The following is a 25,299-nucleotide window of genomic DNA, read 5'->3' on the forward strand; positions in this document are numbered from 1 at the left end:
CCTTCTCTTGTATCTTTGGATAATTCTGGGTCCTCCTCCATCCAGGCTGTGCAGCACGAATCTCCAGTCCTGGGTCCACTATGAATACAGCTGTGTGTGTGGAACCTGCAACTTACGGGTCTATGACCTTCTCATCCAAATGAAACAAGTCTTTTGTACAGCGGGCCCAGGACCTCCCTTTCCATTCCTGGAACGCTCCCTCACCTCCTTGGCTTCCCTGAAACCTGGCTGTCCTGAGAGCTGCACTTCTCCCTGGCAACCCTCTCAAGGGGCAACTATCTTACAGTATATCTCAAGGGCTGCAAACAGTCAGCATCCTCGTGCACCTCACTGCTACTTCAAACCATCACTCTTATACAGTCTTACTTAAAAACAAAACAAAAGACATACCCTACCCCTTTAAGATTGATGTCATCAGATATACCATCGACGCCCCCTCTGCACACCATCATCTACTGATTTTCAACTACCCGTCAGTCGTCAGACTCCAGCCTGTGACTCAGTCTTCTCTCCATCCCAGGCTCAGCCACCAGCTGTGTGACTTAACATCAGGTGCACGACGCCCCGACACCATTTCAGTTCCGTTCCCCCATGGCCTCCAGTTCCAACCACCTTTTCTCCTCTCTGACAAGGTTTCGTTTCTGATCCTGCCAATACCAGAACCGCTCGAAGCCCAATTCAAACACACTGATGTTAACACCTCCTCTCCTCGCTCCAGTTTGTTTGCCCAACTCCCCCCTCTACACGGTTCTCTTCACTTTATCTGGAACTCCGGTCCACGGGTTCCTCTTCTTCCTCCAACTCACTCCTCTCTTCCTTGGGTCCCTGTCCTCCTTATTCAGCACTCCTGTCAGTACGATCATGTCCCTGCCACCGTCCTACACCCTGCCATGCCTGGAATGCTCACGCTGCCTTTTCTCACCTGCCTTTTCTCACCTGCCTGTCAAGACAAGCCCAGCTCCCTTCCCCATCCGCACGGTCCAGAAGCTGAGGGCCACGAGTCCCACGGCAGAGGGGAGTCACTCTTCTACACAGTCACATTCACCAACCACACGGCACACATTTCTGGTAATACTTGTACCTCTGCTCAGCTCACTTTCCTTCTCTCTACAACCACAAGTTTGAAACGTCTCCATTTTCCTCAAACTGCCAAAACCCATCCTAACCCACTCTCAGCCGATGATCTCGTCTCTCTTCACAAAAAAACTTTAAGTCATTAGATATAAAAGCTCTCATCGTCGGGAAATAAATAACAGAAACCTACATGCTGTTACCTACCATCCTTCCCTTTTTCACAGTAGAGGAGCTGTGCTTCCCGCTAAGCCCAGCACTTGTGTTTTGAGACCCGTTTCCTCGTGATACCCGAGGAAACTGACACCATCGGTCTTCTCCTTTCTCTTACATATATATATACATATGAGATTTTCTTTCATCTCTTTCCCTTAACAAAATCAACGCCGAAGGCTTTCCAATGGTCTCAGGTATCTTCGATTTTAAAAACTCTCACTGGACCTACCATCTTCACTATTCATCTTGCTGCACAAACTGGACAGCCAGCAATCACTCTCGACACCTCCCCCATATCCAATCCATCCCTGAGTCCGGCCAACTTCACTTCCTTCGTTTCTTTCGAAGCCTTATGCTTTTTCCTAAATTTATGCTATTCCACTGTAATCCAGGGACTAGCGTGTGCACCTCTAGACTAGTCTCTGCCTGGTCTTCTCCCATTGACTCTGGATCCCCCCAGGCTGTTCCTCTAACTGCAGCCACAGTGGTCCCTTCCCAAGGCTTTCCTGGGAACCTTTGTTCCAAAGCTGCTTCCCTTATCCTGCATCATCACAGAGACTTTGCATCTGCTTCCTTCTCTGTCAGCAAAGTGTTCCTTTCAATCTCTCTCTTTTTTTTTTTAACTAAAAAGTAAAGTGGCTTTACAATATTTTTACAAATAATACCCAGAATGAACAAATGTTAATATTTGGTCATATTGGCTTTGGATATTTTTTCGATGAGAAATAATACATCACAAAGTTAATTTCTCCTTGGGTTCTTTCTTCACTTCTCTCTTTCCTCCCTCCTCAGAGGTAACAATTACGCATTTAGTATGCCCCCTTCTGGTTTATATGTTTTTTTAAATAATCTGTTATTACACAAATTACAAGATACAGTACTGTTTTGTGTAAGCTTTCAAATTATTACTACATAAATTGGATTATAATACACACAGCAACTTTCAGATAAATTCCAACTGCCCCTTCCTGAAAGACTTGTCTCACCGCCACATGAACTCAGATCTTACTGTGAGAGTGCATAAAAGACCCGTGTCTCTCCTTTGCTGTTTTTCACCGTTGTAATGTTATGTCTGTACAATTATTTAATAGTCATTTTCCCCATCGTTCTTAAACTCCAAGAGGGAGTTTATGCTCCTTACTGAGCCTTCAGTACCAGGCACGATGCCTACCTGGCACACAGCAGACACCCAATAATATCTCTAGAATGGAAAATTGAGTCTTTTCTGCTCCTTTGTCCTTTATTCTTCTATAGGAACACTAACTGTGCAAGTCTGAGCTCTCCCTTGTGTGTCTCCTACAACTATCACATCTTGTTCATCATTTTCATATTTTCACTCCTTTTAAGTTCTTTTTATGTGAGTTCCTTCAATCTGTCTATCACATGTTCCTACATCACATATTACGTTTATTGTTTTAGTTATTTCTAAAGGCCAGGGCCAGGGAAATGAGCTAAGAAAGCTCACAGCTTCAATTTGGTTTTGCTGGCTCAAACAAATACTCACCAGTTACTTCCTTGGAAGTAACTGCATGCATAAGTTCCTCAGTTTTTCGAGTCAGAAGGCTGATGCAGCACAGAGTAAAGACCCCTCAGTCACAGATATCCTGCATCATAATTTGCTGATCACTGCTTCCCCTCGCCCTCTTAACCCATCTCTCACTCGGCGGTCTTCCCTGGCTTACAGGATAGGATACTGTCTGGCAGTATGTCGTCTACGGGGGCATGCCCTGCTGCCTCCTGACCATTCACACCCCAAGAGGCCACAGCTCTCACTCGCCGTGGACGGGCCCTCCGCATCTAAAGGAGGGCAGGCGGAGCAGTAAACGGCGTGACCACCTCTCCGAAGGCCACGCTCTCCTGCCTTCCTGACAAAAACACTGACTTTGTTTGGGCTCCACCAGTTCGCAAAATATGCCCCTGCACTAATCCATCTAGCACACTTTGGGGCACAATTTTAAAACTATTGATAATTTCTAGTTCTTCATCTGTGAAATTATGGAGGTGAACTAAGGCAGATGATGCCTCACACAGAAAATTGGTAGCAGAGTCAAAACTAAATCCTAAGCATTTCTAGCTCTAACTGGCTGAGAATTTTGGTACGTACTTCCCTTAACTGAGCTTTCCGACATCTCACAGGCACACCGAGGGCACTAGAGGTGGATGACCTGGAAGGCAGAGCCTAATTCTCACCCTTCCTGCCTAATCTCACCCTTCCTGCCTCAGCGATTACATGGTAAAAGGTGTGGCGTGCGCCTCTGTAAAGCCATCTAAGACAGTTTGGAAAGCAAAGCACATTTTGTCCTTTTAAACTTCTGGTTTAATCATCCACAGAGAGAAAAATTAATTTCCTTGCTGTTTTTTACCATAACTCTTCAATGATAAAGACTTTCCTGACATAAGCAATATATACAGTATTTCAAAATGTAGCCACATTTTACACATTCTGGTCTTTTATGTATTCTCCCAAACGATTAGGAAATCATTTCAGACTCAAAATTATTTCTCGTAAGATGCCAGATATAAGTCCCTCCCCAGCGACACTCTTCTTTCTCTCCTTCTACTACAGAGGCTGAAAAGCTAAATCTTTGCATTCCCAGCCTCCATTTCAGTGAAGAGGCCACACAAAGGTCTGGTCAGTAGGATGTAGGGGACATCTGTTGGGTGGGGCTTCCAGGAGAGCTTTCGCTGCTCTGGACTTAGCTGGCAAGGAGACTTTTCCCCTCTGCCTTTCTCTTTAGAAAGTGAGGGTGGTGTCTGGAGGTGCTGCAGCCATCCTGAGGCAGGACGCAATGAGATGTCAAGCAAGGGTGAAAGCATTCCAAAAAACAATATGCCTACAAGCTTTGCTGTTTCCTATATTATTTCATCAACCTGCCACACTAAGTAATCGTCTGTGCATATACCCTAATGCCTCTAACATGGATTTACTAACACTCTACCAAACCTTACAGAAGACAAAAGCACTTCAATCACAGCCCCTGGCTTGTGCAGCTTTCAGCCTAATTAGGGAAACCTGAGGACAGACAGGTGGTACATCGCTAAGTATGAAATAGTGTGGTTATAATTAGAACCCTGTAAGAGTTCAGAGAAGGTATAGATAGGTGCACATGAAAGGTGAAAACTGTCAGACAAAACTCGAAAGTAAATCTTCAGTGGGCAGATAAGGAGGAGAGAAGACATTGTGAGCAGGAAGGAATAACAGCAGCAGAAGTACAGAGGCCAGAAGAGCACAGGCAAGCACGGCGTGTGCGAGAAGACACGCAAGTCAGACGTCTCTCCCCACTCTCCTGACCATCAGCATCTTGTGCAGATCCTCCTCGAAGGCGTCGATGTTGCAGTCGGTCTCCTCCAGGTGGTCCAGGACCTCGTGCAGCATGAACTGGTAGTACTGCTTCATCAGAAGGCCACCCTTCAGCACCTCCTTACACTCTCTCACCAGCTGCAAGACAACAGGCACAAGTTCTACCATTTCACACATTCTCACCAGATTATTTGTCGGTTTTCACACATTTTCCACGTAAATCCTCAAAAAGCTCAGGAAAAGAGAACCTTGCCTCTGAAAACCCTAAAATATTTTCCAGAGTCTTTGTCAGTTCATTTCACATAAATATCTCAGTAATCTCAACTGAATCATTAAAATAAATCAGTGAAGACAAAAGTATTTAACAGTAAAAAAAAAAAAAAAAAAAAGTATTTAACAGTATAGCATGAATACACAAAGAAAAATATACAGGCAGAAAACTGATTTGCTAAAATACATTGTTCTACACATAAATTTTTATAGAAAATAAATTCTACAGAAAAAGATCTATTTTTCTACTAGTTTACATTATAAGACAAGGGATACAAGAGAAAAATTTCCTCATGAGACTGGTCATTTTTAACCAAAAACATAATAAAGATTCAAATATACTTACACACCACAGAGTCTGGTGGCCTTTGTAATAATTTAGCCAAGTTTACCTACCGTGATTTGTGGCTTTTACCATCAAAACACTCAATCACAAGAACAAACAAACCTAAGATTAATCTGATAAAATTAAATAGAAGTCAAGGGGGGAAAAAAATGAAAGAAAACAAAAGGATGAGTGAAACCGCCATGTGTAGGCCCAGGAGGTACTGTGAGAAGGGAGGGAAGGTGCAATGAGAGGACCTTTACTGTCCTTCCATCAATAACACGCTGGTCTCATGCCCTCAAATTCTAACCAGCAGGGACTGTGAAACAAGATCACAGTTGCACTAGCTTTAAGATACATTATCAAGACACAAAAGGAACCACGGTGCTGCTACAGGGAAAGTAAACTGGTACAAACTTTCTAGAATCTAAAAATGTATGACTCACTAGTTAATTTTTACGTTTTATACTCAAGCAATAATCAGAGATGCAGACTAAAACTTACATACAAATTTATTTATCACAATATTATTCAAAACAACAATGGGGATTAAATAAGTTATGATGCACTTATATGGTAGAACACTAATGCAGCCATTTAAAATCTTATTTCTGAAAAAAATTTAAGGATGAAAACTCATATTCTTTTCTTTCTTTTTTATTTTAAATTATATGTGCAGAAAGTATGTACATACAGAAAAATAAATGGATAGAAATACACCAAAATGTTACAGTGGTTATCTCTGAATGGCAGAATAATAGGATAACTTCCATTTTTGTCTATCATTTTCCGTACTTTTCAAATTTTCTAAAATAAACATGGATTGCTTTTACAAGAAGATCCCCTTCAAAATGTTTTTAAAATAATTACCCACAGTAAGAGAGCGATGGCTAGAGTTAAATCCATTAAAAAGTGTTAACATAAATTTCCGTTAAAGATGTCACTTAGGTGCTTACAACTCAATCTGAATGCATTAAAGCCAAAATTTCTATTTTATTTTTACTCTAGTAATGCTATCTTAATCTAAGTATTGGTTTTTTACTTTTCAAAATGTTTTAACATAAATTACTGTTTAATCCTCACAACAGCCCCGTTAGTAAAAGGTACACTTCCCCTTGTTTCAGCAGCTTATATTCCTGAAGTATGTATTTGTTTTGTGGGGAGGGGAGGTAAGTATTTCACCAAAACTTCCTAAATAACCGCTGCAACATGGAGGACAAGTGAAAAGTGTGGCCCAAGTGGATAGCAGGCGAGTAACGAGAACCAAGCTGGTGAGAAGGAAGTAGAGCGAAGGTGGACGCAGAGCTTGGGCTGTGCTGGATGGGAACCGAAGCGATAATGGTGAGGCGCAGGACTCCACCTCCAGTTCCATTAGTCGCCCGGCTCCTCACCTAATTACACAAACAACGTCAAGTCCTATTTCGTACCTCTCGCACCGCCTGTCCTCCAGCTTGCACTCATCCCCTCTGCCCATCCTGCCATTCAGAGCCTAGGAGCCCCCAGCCCTTCAAACTCCATGCGGACGGACAAGCACAGTCCACAAAAAACACAGTAACTGTTTTTCACCAAAATTTGAAATGGTTATTTTATATAGTGAATGTCAATACGGTCGTATCATAAGGCATAAATATAAACGCTCTTCAGCACACACTCTGGTAGATACAACTGCTTCTAACCATTCCTCTGTTACCCTTGGAGTAGCAAACTCACTAGAAAATCCCGCCCAAAATTAATAATAATTAAGAAAGCAGAAGTTGTCATTGTTGCTTAAACCATACAAGTGCCTGAGCAAGCAAAATGTCCAAACACATCCCACCCCTACATACTGCAGGCATTTACCTGCTTACATAACAACAAAAAAAAAAATTTAAGAATTTAAGCTATCTCTTATGAATGAATTTTAAGCTTCCAGTCTTCAAAGACTGATGGTAATAGGACATAGAGGGTCATATCAGCACCACACTTTCATAACCTTTTAGAATGAGGAAGTGGAAGATAGACAGGTGGAATCATCATCTCATCTTTGAAGAATGCATGGAAAAAAGAACATTTTAAATTACCCTAAACAGAGCAGCTTAAAAACACTAGCATACACTCATTTTCACTATTTGCAACAATTAGGGGGAAAATCCTAAAAATAAAAATGCTGAGCCTGTAGAAAAATATAATAAATGTTCAATATTTTTAAACAGTCTTTGAAACAAACCTGCTTAATACTCAAGAGAGATGGTTCTCCAGCAGGTCTCTGTTCCAACCTTAACTTGAGACATTCATGTATGACGTTCAGAAGGACTCGACAGAGGACTAAGAAGGCAGGTTCGAATGAGGGTAAATCCATGGACTTCAGTTCATCCCAAGAGACAGTGCTGCACTTCTGCTCCGAGGAAGGCGGCGTCCTGGACAACTGCACATAATCAGAACCCCACATGGGATCCGGAAATTCAGAAAACTGTAACACAAATTCAACAAAGCTTAAAAGAGCATCCAGGAGAACTTCCTACAGTTGTAGTTATAAACTATTATTCTCTATAGTTTGCTGACAAACCTATAAAAATCATAATTTTACAGGAAAAATAATCTTTAGAATAATTCACCATTTTCAACTGAGACCTAAAAAGCTCTAAAAGTATTAGAAAACCATAACAAGAACTAAAATGAAATTGTAATATTTTTATCAAAAAAATATAGTAGAAAAAGAACCAAGTTCACCTTTTTCATCATACATTTTGTTCATCATACTTAAAATAATCGGAGCATTTAGTTTTAAGGCTATACACAGTATTATTCACAACTATCTCTAGACGGACAAAACCAGAGAATTATTAAATTTGAGAAAAGATTACAAAACCAGGTAGCCATTTGTGTAAGCATAAAAACTAGTGGGTTTAACCAAGTGTTTTGTCCATTTGTTTTCCTGAGCTATACCAAAGGAGGCTGAAAGAGAAAAATTCATAAAATTAACCTGGCTGGTCCCACTCAAATATATGTTTTTTGATGTTTTCTAGGAATCCTACTGTTGCTCACACAGTCATCCCCATCAAACTCCTTATGCTTTTCCCCATAAAAAGGCAGATTTGGAGATTTCTCAGTGTTCTTAAAACTCTGGCAACATCATCCTGACCAATCATTCAAAGGTCTTGCCTTCTCCTTCTACTGAGAAAACTGAAGCCATCAAAATTTGAAAATCTCAACTTTTCTTCAGTTTAAAACATCACCAATTTAGTTATTGTGCCTCCAAATGTCACTCATATCTGTGCTGTCATTGAGTGAACTCTTAACTGGTCTCCCCCACTCACATTCTTTTATGTTCAACACATATTTCTGCATTTAAATTAATACATACTTTAGTTTCCCATAACAGGCAAGAATTTCTAAAATAGCTGCATAATTTTTAAAATGGTTACTTGTGATAAATGTGGTCAGGGTTAAGACATGTCTGTTTAAAAGCTTTAGGCAGTATAAATGCTTGTTTCTTCTGGTGTGGAGAACGACATCAGATAAAATATTTATTTAGAGCTCTACAGAATTCAGCAAGCTTTCTAGGATAAAATTCTAAAGAATTCTTTCGGCATTCTCTGTAGTTCCAGCCTGTTGACCCACCTGCTTCAGGCTCACTGGGAAGGGACAATCCCTCCTTCTCAACAACTGCAAGACAACACTGCCTGGGGAACCAGCAGCTACGTCGGCCTACACAGCTGCTGAGGAGACACATTCCTGCTGGTGTTGCCTGGGGCGTCAATCCCCATCCGGACAAAGAGGAGCAGACATTAAAAAACTCCTGAGCATGGAAGAGGGGACAGCAGTTTTAACTAGGGACACCAACGTGAAGAATCAGAAAAGCTGACGGTGATTGAATGTAGGACACAGGAGACAACGACAAAAATACTCTAATGCAAGATCTCATTAAAGTCCTCTGGAAAAAAAAAAAAAAAAGACCAAGATTTCTGAAATAAATTCCATAAAGGGAGTGAAAATAGAATGAATGCTGTCAAAGTCTGAATAATAATTTAGAAATTAACTGCAGAAATGATCACTATAACCCAGAGCAAAAGAAAAAGGAATAGAAATTTTGAGTGAAAAATAAGAGAAATGGAGAGCAGACCTAGGAGCTGTAACAGAAGAATAATAGGAGTTCCAGAAAGAACAAAAGGAAGAGGTGGAAGAGAGCTTTTTGCACAGTCAAGATATCACTAATGTGTAAAGAAGAAGGGGAAAAAACCTCTTTGAATGGGGAAGAACCCAAAGTACAATTCATTTACCTTCTCTAAAAAACTACCTGAGGAAGAACAGGAGAGTCTGGTCAAATGAAAATTGGATCAGAATAAAGATCTCAAGATAGAAAAAGAAAAATGCCCAAGGAAATGAGAAGCCATGAATCTCGAAGAACGTATACAGGCAGATACAACTCCATGGTGATAACTTGGTTAAGGACTATAATTCAAGTTTTAGCAAGGAATACTGGAAACTGAAAAAAATAAAAAAGCATACTGTGAGGAAAAACCTGGATCCTAAACTCCCAATTATTTTAATAAAACACAGGGAGAGAGGAAAGGGGTAATAAGGTGCAAGAATGGCCTATTTGTTATTCTTTCATTCCAGTGAGAAATATAGTATTAAATGTAGTATAAAATCCCTGAACAATCCAATCAAACTGAAAAGATTCCATAATGTAGGGACATTAATAAAAACTCAATGTAATTACAATCATAATCGCAATGGCATCTTGTGTGGGTTAATAAATTCATTAAATAAAGTTCAGGTGTAAGAAAGTAATGTACAAAAATAAAAACAGCCCAGAAACTTTTGAAAAGAAAGAATGTATGGGAAGAACTGCCCTACACAATGCCAAACCTTACTAGTAAACCTACTGTATTTAAAACAGAAAAGTTCTGGCACAGTAATAAACAGAGCAACAGAGCAGAGAAATATATCCAATTACCTACAATAATTCAGAATATAAAAAAGGCAGGCAGTTCAAGAAGTTGAAAAATAACAGATAATCCAATGAGCATTTTAGGGAATTAAATAAAGAATAAATACATCCTTCCCTTACCCTACACACTTATGCCTCACATTATATTTTTAATTAATTAATTAATTAATTTTTGGCTGCATTGGGTCTTCGTTGCTGCGTGTGGGCTTTCTCTAGTTGCGGCGAGTGGGGGGCTACTCTTCGTTGCGGTGTGCAGGCTTCTCATTGCGGTGGCTTCTCTTGTTGTGGAGCACGGGCTCTAGGCGCGTGGGCTTCAGTAGTTGTGGCACATGGGCTCAGCAGTTGCAGCTTGTGGGCTCTACAGCGCAGGCTCAGTAGTTGTGGCGCATGGGCTTAGTTACTCTGCACATGTGGGATCTTCCCAGACCAGGGCTCGAACCCGTGTCCCCTGCATTGGCAGGCGGATTCTTAACCACTGTGCCACCAGGGAATCCCAACCTCACGTTATTGCAATTAATCATTTTTTTAATTACATGGCTCTTTTAGAAATTTTTGCCTGTTATGAGCAACTAAAAGTACAGTCATACCTCAACGTCCATGGGGGATTAGTTTCGGGACCCCCTGCTGATACTAAAACCCCTTACATAAAATGGCACAGTATAGCCGGCCCTCAGTATCTGCGGGGTCGCATCCATGGATTTCAATTTGATCTGTGGTTGACTGAATCCACAAATGAGGAGCCAGTGGATATGGAGGGCCGACTCTAAGTATTAATGTAAATACAAAAATATATGTTGAACCTATATATTTTGAAAAAGAGATTCTAAATGTTTTAGAACCTAAACACAGAGCTATACCTTAGGTTAAACCATATAAAATTACCATTTTAGTCAATCAAAAATGATCAAGTAGTGGCAATTTGACAGGTCAACATGATAAAAAGATTTCTGAAAAGACAGTGATGACAGTAGGATTTCAATTTCCCTTAGTTTCCCCACAAGGACAGAACGACTAAGACAACAAAATCAAAACTCCATGAGACAACTAGGTGAAAGGTAACTTCATGAACCCCAAAATAGAAAGGGGGAGGGAAACAGATAGTCCCTGGACCCATGTGATACCTCATACCCACACGCCACACCCAACCAGTACCCCAGATCCCTATCAGCATTTGTACAGGGGAAACAGAGGGGATTAACGGAGTGTCTGATGGGGCTAAAGGGACAAATTCCAAAATTACCAATGAATACTCAATAGAAAACTCACTGCTTCTATTTGAGGGCTTCCTGACATTGGGAATGATTGTGGCACCAATTCCTAAGTGAAGTCAATGGGTGGGCAATAAGGTCTGAAGGGGCTGAAGTGGTTTACACCCCCAAAACTCTTGAAACTCTCAGCCAAAATTTCCTTCCAGGACAAAGCTCCATACCCAGAAGAAACTGCTGGGGGTGAAATCCAACTGACCAGTAAAGGACAACAGAGGTAAAGGAAAGAGAAGGGCCAGAAACAGGGGGAGAGGAACACAGCCAGGAGACCTCAAAAAAGAAGAGATGTATTACTTACCAATTCAGAAGAGAGAGCTTAAAGCATAAACTTAAACGCTTTCCTAACTCTCTCTTTTTTTAAAGTTCATAAAAACAAATATCATGTTTAAAAATGAACAAGAAAAAAGGATTGTGTTAGAATCCAATACATGGTTATTTTAAGGAAATAACTGTGAGAGAGAATTGAGAGAGAATAAGGAGCAGAATAACCCTACAGACAATGAACGCATGCCAGAAAGACATGCCCACTAAGCAGATGAGACAGTGACCTGATTCTCAAAACATGCTAAAAGAAATTTTTAAAATCTTAGAAAATATAAAAGAATGACACAAATTTGAATTAGAAACACTCACAAACCAAGTGAAAGAACTCAGAAAATAATTCTTCAAAAATTGTAAATCATTTCAAAAATAAAAAACTAGATGGAACACAGAGCAAATAAACAAAAGAGATAATGCCTTCACAGAAATATGAGGAGGAAAATTTTATTTAAAAAAAAGAAAAGATTTGAAATGAAGTGAAAGAGAAGATAGGCAAAGTAGATCCAGAATACATACAGTAGGGGTTCCCAGAGAAGAAAACCAAACCAATGAAACAGAAAAAATTAAAACATAAAGAAATTCACTTGAATCAAAAAAAAAAAAAAAGATAAAAACAAAACCAAACCCTGAAACTATATATTGAAAGGACATCATGTATTCAAAAATATCAATGTGGAAAAACCAGCACCAAGTAAAACTACTGGAATTTAAAGAAAGACAATCTTTTAGGTATCCAGGTTATAAGTAAATTAATTAAATAAATAAACCAAGGTTCTTTTAAGTGGAAACACAAAAATCATATTGTCATCAGACTTTGCAATCTCAATGCTTCATGGCAAAAGACAGTGGATAACATATACTAAATTTATTCGGGGAAAAAAATATAAGCCAAATATTTTATGGCCAGCCAAACAGACTTTCAGGTATATATGTTGCAACTGTTAGGAAAATCCAAGAACTCATGAAACACAGTTTTCATGAGCCCTTACTGAGGAATCTGCTAGGGAACTAGTGTCACCCAACCACAATGACTCAAGGGACTCTGATATGAGATCTAAAAAGGAGCCTTAAAACAAAAGACCAAAACTATGTATCTAAATCTAAATCTCTATCTATCCATCCACCCATCCATCCACCATCCACCCATCCATCCACCATCCACCCACCCACCCACTACTGTAGAACTAAGACTAGGTTAAGTGATAACTGTAAGGGAGAAAGTACTGTCAATAACGGTTACATGACCTAACGAGGTAGATATACCACAATTATCAAAATCTGGGGAGGAAGGGAGGGCATATGAAACGTCTTAGCATTTCATTGGAAATAAAAGAAAATTACTTCAAATGAGAACCTGAGTTAAAAAAAGAAAAGGATAATTATAATATACCTCACAGCGGGGAACCAACAAATAACCAAAAAATGGGGGGGGTGGGAGAGACACTAAGTGCATTACATAAAGACAATGAAACAATGATAACCTTAAGGGATAAAAATAAGCCTGTCATATATTAAAAATAAATAAGGAAAGAAAATTGCATACACAAGCTTTATATTAAAAACATGTTAGAATAAAACAATTTTTTTACAGCTTAACTATCCCTATCAGAGAAACCAGGCTTCTTTAAAAATATATTATTCCACAGATTTTTCTCTTAAAACCAAGTATTTTACATAATTTTTGCAAAAATTAAATTTAAAAAGCAACACCTAAAAATAAAAAATTAAATTAAAAGAATCTATGAGTGGATAAACAAAATGTATGGTATTTCCATACAATGTAATATTATTCAGCCATAAAAAGGAATGAAGCACTAATACATATGATAATAAAGATGAACCTTGAATACATTATGCTAAATGAAAGAAGCCAGTCACAAAAGACCACATGTATGATTCCATTTATATGAAATGTCCAGAATAGGCAAATACAAAGAAACAGAAAGTAGATAAGCAGTTGCTTAGGGCTGAAGGTGATAGAGGGATTGTGGAGGTGACAGCTAAAGGGTACAGGGCTTATTTTAGGGGTTATGAAAATGTTCTAAAATGAGACACCAGTAATGGTTGCACAACTCTGAATATAGTGTAAAAACTTCTGAACCGAACACTTTAAAAATCATGAATTTCATGGTATGTGAATTGTCTCATAAAGCTGTTATTTCAAATATACAACAACAAAAAAGAAGAGGATCTAACTGTATGTCTAATTAGTGGCATAACCATGAGAAGAATCATTCGAGTGTCTTTAAAACACTGTAATTTGATGTTATATCCCTAAAGGGTTGTACCACCTTAAGGATGGGGGAAAAAATCTTAAACTGTTTTTCAGTAACCACATTGTTGATGGTGTTATTCTGAGATTACTGTGAGTGTACTTTGGAATGTGTATGACACTCGAATGCTATCATTCCTGGTAATTTTCAGTGTAAAAGAAAAGTCAGAAGAGATTAAGTAAAAATCTGAAATCCTGAATTTGAACTGTTACTATCAGTATGCACTTATTATATATATTGTGCGCGTGTTCTTCTGACGACTGAAAAGAACTAAAACAAGGACAATTTCAGTTCCAGTGAGCAATGCTGGTGCCCAGATTGTGGTCCTGAAATACTATTTCCCAATAAAAGGAATGAGGGTTCCTTGAAGATACACCAGATTCCCAACCTGGAGTAAATGTACAATATAAGCCTAAAACAGCTTGTTATATCAGATATCAAAGACTATTCACTAGGGTCGTGAAATAAGGACTTAAGCCAACTTGAATACGTTCCCATTGGCCAAAGATGGGACAATGTGAATATCAGTTACCATAATTACTTCAATGGATTACAATAATGAAGTCAGTGAATTGAAACATAAATATGTTTCAATTCATGAGTTCAAATATTAATAAAAAAACATTAGTTGGTCACCAATAAATCAACTCATTTACTTTGAAAGATGATAAGTAAAAGGGAAAGAATCAAGCATATTCATCCTGCCATTTCTGTTCAGTTATTTCACTGGGTTACCAAATAATGGATGAGGACAGTTTCTCTTTAAAGCAATATCTAATTAATAAAGCTACTAGTAAAGAAGAAGAAATGAGAGAATTAGAATATCATCGCTTTTCAATCTTTAATGAATTAAGAGATCTAGGCAATGATCATCAACCACTACTGTCTCAAATAGACAGTCAGACATTACATGTGTCCTAATGAAGTAGTGTTAACCAATTAACAAATCAATCAAGATCCTGACTCTGATTAGGCCACCAGATCATACAGTTAATTCACAGAGAACACAGAGAAAAAAGAAACATTGTAAAAGATCAATTGGAGGTACAATCATCAAAATTCAGACTGGGGGAGACTCTACAGAATGAAGGACCCAACTTCTTCAATAAATATCAATATATGGCAAAAAAGGGAGGGGGACCTACAGATTTAAAAAGACTTAAAAAATATAATGAACAATTACCATGTGTAGACATTACTTGCAAACTGATTCAAGCTGTAAAATATTTTTTTAAAAAACCATGACAGTAATGTACAGTAGAAATATGAACATGAGCCTGAAATCTGATGATATCAAGAAGTTTTTGCTATTTCTTTAGGTGTGATAATGGTATCGTGGTATATTTATAAAACTTGCCCTCGTCTTTCAGAGAAATATACTGAAATATTTAAGGATAAAATATGATGATATCTGAGATTTTCTTCAAAGTGATAGAGGAAGGTGTCAAATGGTAGTAGGTACTAGCCACGGTTTAATAACCATGATGCTGGAATACAGATTTGAGTAGGTTCATAGTGTTATTGTTTGTTTGGCATACGTTTAATATTTTCCGTAACAAAATTGTTTTAACTATGTAAAAAGAATAAGCAAAATATATAGGAGAAATTTTTTATAATCTTGGAGTACACATAAAATAAGGTGACCATAAAACAGTATGACTACATAAAAAGTTTTTAAATTCTTTCCAGTGAAAAGCATCATGAAGTTAAAAGACAGTTCGGAAGAAAATATTTACAGCCATAATAGAAAAATGAATAATATACATAAAACATAAATAGTTCCAACAGATCAATAATTTTAAAAAACAGAAAATGAACACAACAAATGAAAGAAAATTCAAAGAAACGTCAGTGGGCAATAAACATGACAACAAACTCAATGTCACTAAAAATGAGGGAAGTTAAAGATAAAAATGAAATTATAGATTTCCCTGATTATGGCTGCAAAAATGAGGGAAAATGGGATTTCTCCTACACTGTGGGGGAAAGCACACATTAGTACTACAACCTTTTTGGGGAGCAATCTGGCACTGTCTAGGAAAGATTTAAATGTGCATATCCTATAACCTAACAATTCCATTTTAACTAACCGTTCTTACAAGAAGAACAGACTATGTTCATAAAGGGGTATGTACAAGAATATTTGTGGTTTTATTTTTTATAACCATATAAGTGTCCATTCAGAGTGAAATGGTTATAATCATGGGGGAAATGCAAATCAAAACCACAATGACATATCACCTCACACCTGTTAAAATGGTTATGATCAAAAAAACAAGAAATAACAAGTGTTAAAGAGGATACAGAGAAAAAGGAACCCTTGTGCACTGTTGGTAGGAATGTAAACTGGTACTGCCACTATGGAAAATAGTATGGCAGTTCCTTAAAAAATTAAAAATAGAATTACCATATGATCTAGCAATCCCACTCCTGGTTATTTATCTCAAAGAAATGGTTATTTATCTGAAGGAAATGAAAACACTAACTCAAAAAGTTATGTGCACCCCCATGTTGACTGCAGCACTATTTACAACAGCCAAGACATGGAAGCAACCTAAGTGCCCAATGAGGAATGAATGGATAAAGAAAATGTGGTATGTACACACACACACACACACACACACACACACACACACACACACACACACACGAATATTATTCAGCCATAAAAAAGAAGGAAATCTTGCCATTTGTGACAACATGGATGGACCTGAAGGGTGTCATGCTAAGTGAAATAAGTCAGAAAGAGAAAGATAAATACTGTATGATCTCACTTATATATGAAATAAAAAATAAACAAAAAATGAACTCACAGATACAGAAAACAGATTGATGGTTGCCAGAGGCAGAGGGTAGAATTAAAAAAAAGAGTGAAATAGTTAAATAAGTGATGTTAACACTCACGTAATGGAATAGCATGTAGTTCTCAAACGGAATTGAGGTAGAGTGACACACACCAATATGGACAGATCCAAAGCAGAGAATATATGGGGGGAGGGGGGTACCCACCAGTCATGGAATAAATACAGCATTATCACATGGGGGTTTTTTGGAAAAAAAATTATCTGCATTATATACCAAAGATATATATTTACATAAGCACAAAAAGGTTTAGAAGATATAAACCAAATGATTACTCTGAGCAGAGGTACAGGATAAACAGCAACTTTGTTTCCTTATATACTTCAAGAAATGAGTAAAACAAAAGAAAGCAAATTGTTTTATAAAATGACGGATGAGATCAAAACAGTCTTTATGTTACCCTTCAAAAGTTAGTTTCTATACTTCTATACTGGGGGTCATATCGCCTACAGGGCCTGGTGGGGCTGTAAATGAGTGCGCAAGGGCGGGTGACGGGAAGAGAGTAAGACATCACGGGCACCGTGCAAAGCTGGAGCGAGCACACCAGGTGCTACCACGTGGGGATGGGGCCCACTGTGAACAGACCTCCCAGTATCTCAAGGAAAACAAAAATCAGGATTTTCATGTGAAATCTTCTATTTTTTTAAATGTTAGCTACTAAGTCAAAAAATATTTAAAGCACTGTGTGGGACAAAATATAACTTGGGGAGGCAGAATACTGTAATGATGAAGGGCAGGCTTTACAGAGAGTTCTGGTTTCACATCCTGGCCCTGCCACTTACTGGATGTGCGACCTTGACAAAGTTACCTGACCAACCCCACTCCATATATGAGTATTCAAGACCAGCTACTAGTCTTGTTGTTGCTGTCGTCATGGGATCCAGTTCCCCGCTGCAAGCTGAAGAGTTCTGCTCTACCTTTCATCTTTTTCATCTTACATCAAGTTTGAGTCAGCTGGCTCACTGCAGTCAAAAATAATATGGTACAACTTCCTATTTTGCCTCACGTTAAGTATGCTTCCTTCAAGAAAACAAAAAACCTATAGGCAAATGAGGAAGCATGTGCTTGTTATCTTGCCACTTATTCAATTAAAAAGTTCATGTATGTTGGTGGGAATGTAAACTGGTACAGCTACCATGGAAAACAGCATGGAGTTTTCTCAAAAAACTAAAAATAGAACCACCATATGACCCAGCAATATATATTGTATATATATACAATACATCTGAAACAAAAACAAAAACACTAATTCGAAAGATACATGCACCCCAATGTTCATAGCAGCATTATTTACAATTGCCAAGATATGGAAGCAACCTAAGCGTCCATCAACAGGTGAACGGATAAAAAAGATGTGGTATATATATATACAATGGAATACTATCCAGCCACCAAAAAAGTGAAATTTTGCCATTTGCAGCAACATGGATGGACTTGGAAGGTATTATGCTAAGTGAAATAAGTCAGACAGAGAAAGACAAATACTGTATGATATCACTTATATAAGAATCTAAAAAATACAACAAACTAGTGAATATAACAAAAAAGCAGACTCACAGATATGGAGAACAAACTATGTAGTAGCTACCAGTGGGGAGAATGGAGGGGGGAAGGACAACATGGGGGAAGGGGATTAAGAGATACAAACTACTATGTATAAAATAAATAAGCTACAAGGATATATTGTATAACACAGGGAATACAGTCAATATTTTATAATAACTATAAATGGAGTATAACCTTTAAAAATTGTGAATCACTATATTGTACATGTGTAACAAATAATATTAGACATCAGCTATACTTCAATAAAAAATAATTCCCTCTACATACTGTAAAAAATAAATAATAAATAAAAATGAGTTAGGGCAGCTTTTTAAAAAAAGTTTATATAACTTTACTAATGAAATCAGACAGGTGATGATTGAAGCAAATAAAAATTAACTATGACAACTGTATTAATGAACACTGACCTTGAAGAGGAGGTACGGGAGTACTGTAGCCTACTTAAGGTGTTTCCAATGGGCTGACTCTCAACTGCACTGGTGCTGGTCTGGATTCATATAAAGCACACTGGAGGTTAAAAATGTCAGTACTTATGTCCTACCTTGAGAGATTCTGACCTGCCCTATATCCAAGAAGGGCGAAGGTATGTGTATTTTTAAAAGCTCCCTGAGTAATTCTGATGTGCAGCCAGGTTTGGAAACCATTCGCATAAAGTCTGGTATCCCCAAATACTGGGTTTGAATCCCTCCAACAATCTACAGTTTCTGTGATTTGGGGCAAGTTATCTACTCTCCTTATCTGTAAAATATCGAAATAACAACAATGCCACTTCATTTGGTTGTTGTATCTAGCACATGGTAAGACAATAAATGATAGTTGTTATTATATATATATATATATATCTCCTAGTTTCTACATGCTTTACCAATTCTGAACATAAAAGACAACCTCTTCAAGGTTTCTTGTGCTTATGGGAAAAAATAGCATAATTATTGTTAGATCCAAAGACAAACAATATTTCATTGGCCGTTAAACTTATAATAATTACATGATCATTCTTAATTCAAAAAAAGTATTTAATAAAGTAAGCAAAAATCTTCCTAGAATTTGGAGTAATATGCATGGTAATATGTAATCAGTCAGACAGTTAATTTTTTTTGTATACTACATTAAAATATAATTTTTCATTTTATCTTTCTCTTCCTCTAAAGATATATAAATTTCATGAGGTAAAGCAAAAAGGGAGGAGCATAAAATAACCATATCACAATCTATGGCTCAGATATTTTATGGGTATTTAACATTTTAAATGCACAAAACCCAAAGAACTAACAACACAAAAAGTGACCTTTATAGTATACAAATTTTAAAATATCAACTAGGACACCAGGAGACCCCAGGACAGAATGTAGACTGAGATAAATGAACCTAACTATATTACAAACGCATGTTATAACCTCACTGAAGAGGGTGAAGGAAAAGGTGCTGGCCTAACTAACTGTGGAAACCTGTGTTCTGTCTACATACTCTAAGGCTAAAGACAAAAAGAACTGTACTTAACAATTCAACACTGTATTCTAGTTGGTAAATTTAGTCCTCACAGGGGTACTGGTTAGCAATTCTGAAACTACTTTACATGTCAATTAGGGTTGCACAAATATATAAATACACTGTGGGAATGGGAGCCAGGTTTCTCACTGCCAGAGAAATAAGTTACAATCAAGGCTAGGATGAAACCTGTGGTGCTGGATTAGCGCCAGAGACCTCAGTATGAACTCACATTTATTTTTAACAGACAGGTAGAAAGACAGATATAGAAGTAACTACAGGTCTGTGTGTATACATGGGTTAGAAGACATACCTGTATTTTCTAACTCTATCACTGAGAAGGCCTAGAAGCAATTGACACCCCAAGGGTAATGAACACATTCCGTGCCCAGATCTCCATTCCCAAAAACGATTCTCCAATAAAAGGTACCAGAACTCCTTAGAGAAACGGCTGATTTCAGGATTGGAACAGGGGAAATACAAGATGATGCCAAAAAGTAAGAAATTGCTCAAAAAGCAAAACCACACACACACACACACACACACACACACACACACACACACACACAGGATGGGAGCATATCACAAGGATAAAGAAGTCACCTGAAAGAGCTCCAATGGCTAAAGCAGGAACAATTTGAGCAACAACAAAAAACAACAATAGCATTGGACTATAATCCCAAATAAAAAATAAACATTTATGAGTCCATACTGAGATAAACAATTGCATAAAAAAATGGGAAAGAAGACGCAAATCTTCACAGAAGAATTCCAAGTAATATATGCAGATACTCCCCACTCCCGGAGGTGGAGATTAATTCCTGTCTCCTTGAATGTGACTCACTTCTGAAGAACAGAGCGTGGACAGGGAAAACTAGTCACTTGTGGAAGAACCTGGCAGACACCACGTTAACCAAGTGATCAAGGTTAACATCAGCAGTGATAATATAAAGCCATGAGGGCGCTTTAACTCTGTGATTCTCATAACCAAGGCCAGTATTCCAGTCTGATCATGAGAAAACATCAGACAAATCCAAATTCAGGAACATTCTACAAGCCATCCAGGTCATGAAAAATAAGGAAAAACAGAAACTATCACAGATCAGAGGAGACTAGGAAGACACGTCGATCCTGGAACAGAAAAGGGACATTAGTAGAAAAACAGAAACCCAAATAACATCTATAGTTTAGTTAACAGTATTTTGTACCAATGTTAGTATATTAATTTTGACAAATGGATCAGAGTCGAGTAAGATGTCAATATTAGAGGAAGCTGGATGAAGAGCATATGAAAACGCTGTACTATCTTTGCAAGTTCCCTAAAAAATCTAAAATTATTCATGATTACAAGTGTACTAAAAAAAAAAGAATGCAATTGCATGGAGGTAGTTTTGACACGAAGGATAAATCTTTTATATATGTTTACGTGGTTTCTTGTTTTAATCTTTAACCTAAAATAGAACTGTAAATAACATAACTAAACCCACAGCTACAGTAACTGTTGGGAAGGACATCTAGAAACTACTGGACTGAGATGATTCTTACTAATTTTTAAGGAAGGTTGGGAAAGGTACTCTACAAGTAGTATCTGATGGAGAAGGAGTAGAAATCGGAGGCTAGAAAATCTCTATCATAGAGGGACACCAGCACAAACTATTATGAAATGGCTATCAGACACATTCATTCCTAAGACTTGAGATCAATCATGCTTAGATTAGAGGAATGTATATTATAGCCAAGTGGGAGAAATAAGTAGGAACAACAAGATCCTGGGATGCTCTAAGTATCAAGGAAATAAGAAAACCAGGAAATAAATGAGTAAGCATGAGAAAGAACCAGGATCTTCTCTGGGTCCAAAAACAAAGAGGGAAAAAGAAAAAAACAAAAAACAAAAAACGCTTTCTCTCATTTTTGACTCTTACATTATGTTGTCCTTGCTGCCACGAATAAAATTTTGGCTGGCCTTGTCAGTTCAGTTGCTTAGATCTTCCTAAGTTTTATTTGATGGCCTGAGATTCATTTACAGCAGTTTCTCTAGATAATTATTTTCGAGATCAAAACAACTGTCTTAAAAAGTGAACTTCAGAAACCAACCCATTTGTTATTCAGACTGTGTATGTAATTAGAAACATGTCCTGGGACTTCCCTGGTGGTGCACTAGATAAGAATCTCAAGAAAAATCTCAAATAAACAATCCAACCTTACACCTAAAGGAACTAGAGAAAGAAGAACAAACAAAACCCAAAGTTAGTAGAAGGAAAGAAATCATAAAGACCAGAGCAGAAATAAATGAAATAGAAACAAAGAAAACAATAGCAAAGATCAATAAAACTAAAAGCTGGTTCTTTGAGAAGATAAACAAAATTGATAAACCTTTAGCCAGACTCATCAAGAAAAAAGAGGGAGAGGACTCAAATCAATAAAATTAGAAATGAAAAAGGAGAAGTTACAACAGACACTGCAGAAATACAAAGCATCCTAAGAGACTACTACAAGCAACTCTATGCCAATAAAATGGACAACCTGGAAGAAATGGACAAATTCTTAGAAAGGTATAACCTTCCAAGACTGAAGCAGGAAGAAATAGAAAATATGAACAGACCAATCACAAGTAATGAAATTGAAACTCTGATTAAAAATCTTCCAACAAAAGCCCAGGACCAGATGGCTTCACAGGTGAATTCTATCAAATATTTAGAGAAGAGCTAACACCCATCCTTCTCAAACTCTTCCAAAAAATTACAGAGGAAGGAACACGCCCAAACTCATTCTACAAGGCCACCATCACCCTGATACCCAAACCAGACAAAGATACTACAAAAAAAGAAAATTACACACGAATACCACTCATGAATATAGGTGCAAAAATCCTCAACAAAATACTAGCAAACAGAATCCAACAACACATTAAAAGGATCAGACACCATGATCAAGTGGAATTTATCCCAGGGATGCAAGGATTCTTCAATATATGTGAATCATCAACGTGATACACCATATTAACAAACTGAAGAATAAAAACCATATGATCATCTCAACAGATGCAGAAAAAGCTTTTGACAAAATTCAACACCCATTTATGATAAAAACTCTCCAGAAAGTGGGCATAGAGGGAACCTACCTCAACATAATAAAGGCCGTATATGACAAACTCACAGCAAACATCATTCTCTCAGTAGTGAAAAACTGAAAGCATTTCCTCTAAGATCAGGAACAAGGATGCCCACGCTTGCCACTATTATTCAACATAGTTCTGGAAGTCCTAGCCACGGCTATCAGAGAAGAGAAAGAAATAAAAGGAATACAAATTGGAAAAGAAGAAGTAAAACTGTCACTGTTCACAGATGACATGATACTATACATAGATAATCCTAAAGATGTCACCAGAAAACTACTAGAGCCAATCAATGAATTTGGTAAAGTTGCAGGATACAAAATTAACGCACAGAAATCTCTTGCATTCCTATACACTGACAACAAAAGATCAGAAAGAGAAATTAAGGAAACAATCCTATTCACCACCGCAACAAAAAGAAAAAATACCTAGGAATAAACCTACCTAAGGAGGTAAAAGACCTGTACTGAGAAAACTATAAGACACTGATGAAAGAAATCAAAGATGACACAAACAAATAGAGAGATATACCATGTTCTTGGATTGGAAGAATCAATATTGTGAAAATGACTGTACTACCCAAAGCAATCTACAGATTCAGTGCAATCCCTATCAAATTACTAATGGCATTTTTTACAGAACTAGAACAAAAAATCTTAACATTTGTATATGGAGACACAAAAGACCCCGAATAGCCAAAGCAATCTTGAGAGAAAAAAACGGAGCTGGAGGAATCATACTCCCTGACTTCACACTATACTACAAAGCTACAGTAATCAACACAGTATGGTAGTGGCACAAAAAGAGAAATACAGATCAATGAAACAGGGTAGAAAGCCCAGAGATAAACCCACATATCTATGGTCAACTAATCTATAACAAAGGAGGCAAGGATGTACAATGGAGAAAAGACAGTCTCTTCAATAAGTGGTGCTGGGAAAACTGGACAGCTACATGTAAAAGAATGAAATTAGAATACTCCCTAATACCATACACAAAAATAAACTCAAAGTGGATTAAAGACCTAAACGTAAAACCAGACAGTATAAAACTCTTAGAGGAAAACACAGGAAGAACACTCTTTGACATAAATCACAGCAAGATCTTCTTTGACCCACTTCCTAGAGTAATGGAAATAAAAACAAAAATAAACAAATGGGACCTAACGAAACTTAAAAGCTTTTGCACAGCAAAGGAAACTATAAACAAGATGAAAAGACAACCCTCAGAATGGGAGAAAATATTTCCAAACAAGTTAATGGACAAAGGATTAATCTCCAAAATCTATAAACAGCTCATGCAGCTCAATATTAAAGAGACAAAAAACCCATTTGAAAAATGGGCAGAAGACCTAAATAGACATTTCTCCAAAGAAGACATACAGATGGCCAACAGGCACATGAAAAGCTGCTCAACATCACTAATTATTAGAGAAATGCAAATCAAAACTACAATGAGGTATCACCTCACACCGGTTAGAATGGGCATCATCAGAAATCTACAAACAACAAATGCTGGAGAGGGTGTGGAGAAAAGGGAACCCTCTTGCACTGTTGGTGGGAATGTACATTGATAGAGCCACTATGGAGAACAGCATGGAGGTTCCTTAAAAAACTAAAAATAGAATTACCCTATGACCCAGCAATCCCACTACTGGGCATATACCCAGAGAAAACCATAATTCAAAAAGACACATGCACCCCAATGTTCACTGCAGCACTATATACAATAGCCAGGTCATGGAAGCAACCTAAATGCCCAGTGACAGACGAATAGATAAAGAAGATGTGGTACATATCTACAATGGAATATTACTCAGCCATAAAAAGAAATGAAATTGAGTTATTTGTAGTGAGGTGGATGGACCTAGAGTCTGTCATACAGAGTGAATTAAGTCAGAAAGAGAAAAACAAATGTTGTATATTAACGCATATATGTGGAATCTAGAAAAATGGTACAGATGAACTGGTTTGCAAGGCGGAAATAGAGACAGATGTAGAGAACAAACGTATGGACACTAGCGGGGAAAGCAGTGGGTGGCGGGGTATGAACTGGGAGATTGGGATTGACATTATACACTAATATGTATAAAATAGATAACTAATAAACCTGCTGTATAAAAAAATTAAATTAGAAAAGAATCCACCTGCCAATGCAGGGGACACAGGTTCAATCCCTGGTCCAGGAAGATCCCACATGCCACGGAGCAACTAAGCCCGTGTGCCACAACTACTGAGCCTGCGCTCTAGAGCCTGTGAGCCACAACTACTGAGCCCGCATGCCACAACTACTG

The 25,299-nt window shown here is 37.7% G+C and overlaps 1 protein-coding gene across 10 annotated transcripts in view; it reads right to left on the reverse strand.

Moving 5' to 3' along the window:
* Window positions 1-25,299, reverse strand: part of MAP3K4 (mitogen-activated protein kinase kinase kinase 4) — a 154,248-nt gene that overhangs the window by 36,983 nt on the left and 91,966 nt on the right. For all 10 annotated transcript variants that reach the window (XM_082404517.1, XM_082404518.1, XM_082404519.1 and 7 more), the window contains exons 4-5: window positions 7,390-7,632; window positions 4,580-4,726 (exon numbers count right to left, since the gene is read on the reverse strand). In XM_082404517.1, the coding sequence (XP_082260643.1) occupies window positions 4,580-4,726; window positions 7,390-7,632 (390 nt within the window). The remainder of the gene's footprint in view (window positions 1-4,579; window positions 4,727-7,389; window positions 7,633-25,299) is intronic.

The sequence above is a fragment of the Balaenoptera borealis genome (assembly GCF_965194805.1).
Source record: "Balaenoptera borealis genome assembly, chromosome: 9".
Lineage (NCBI taxonomy): Eukaryota > Metazoa > Chordata > Mammalia > Artiodactyla > Balaenopteridae > Balaenoptera > Balaenoptera borealis.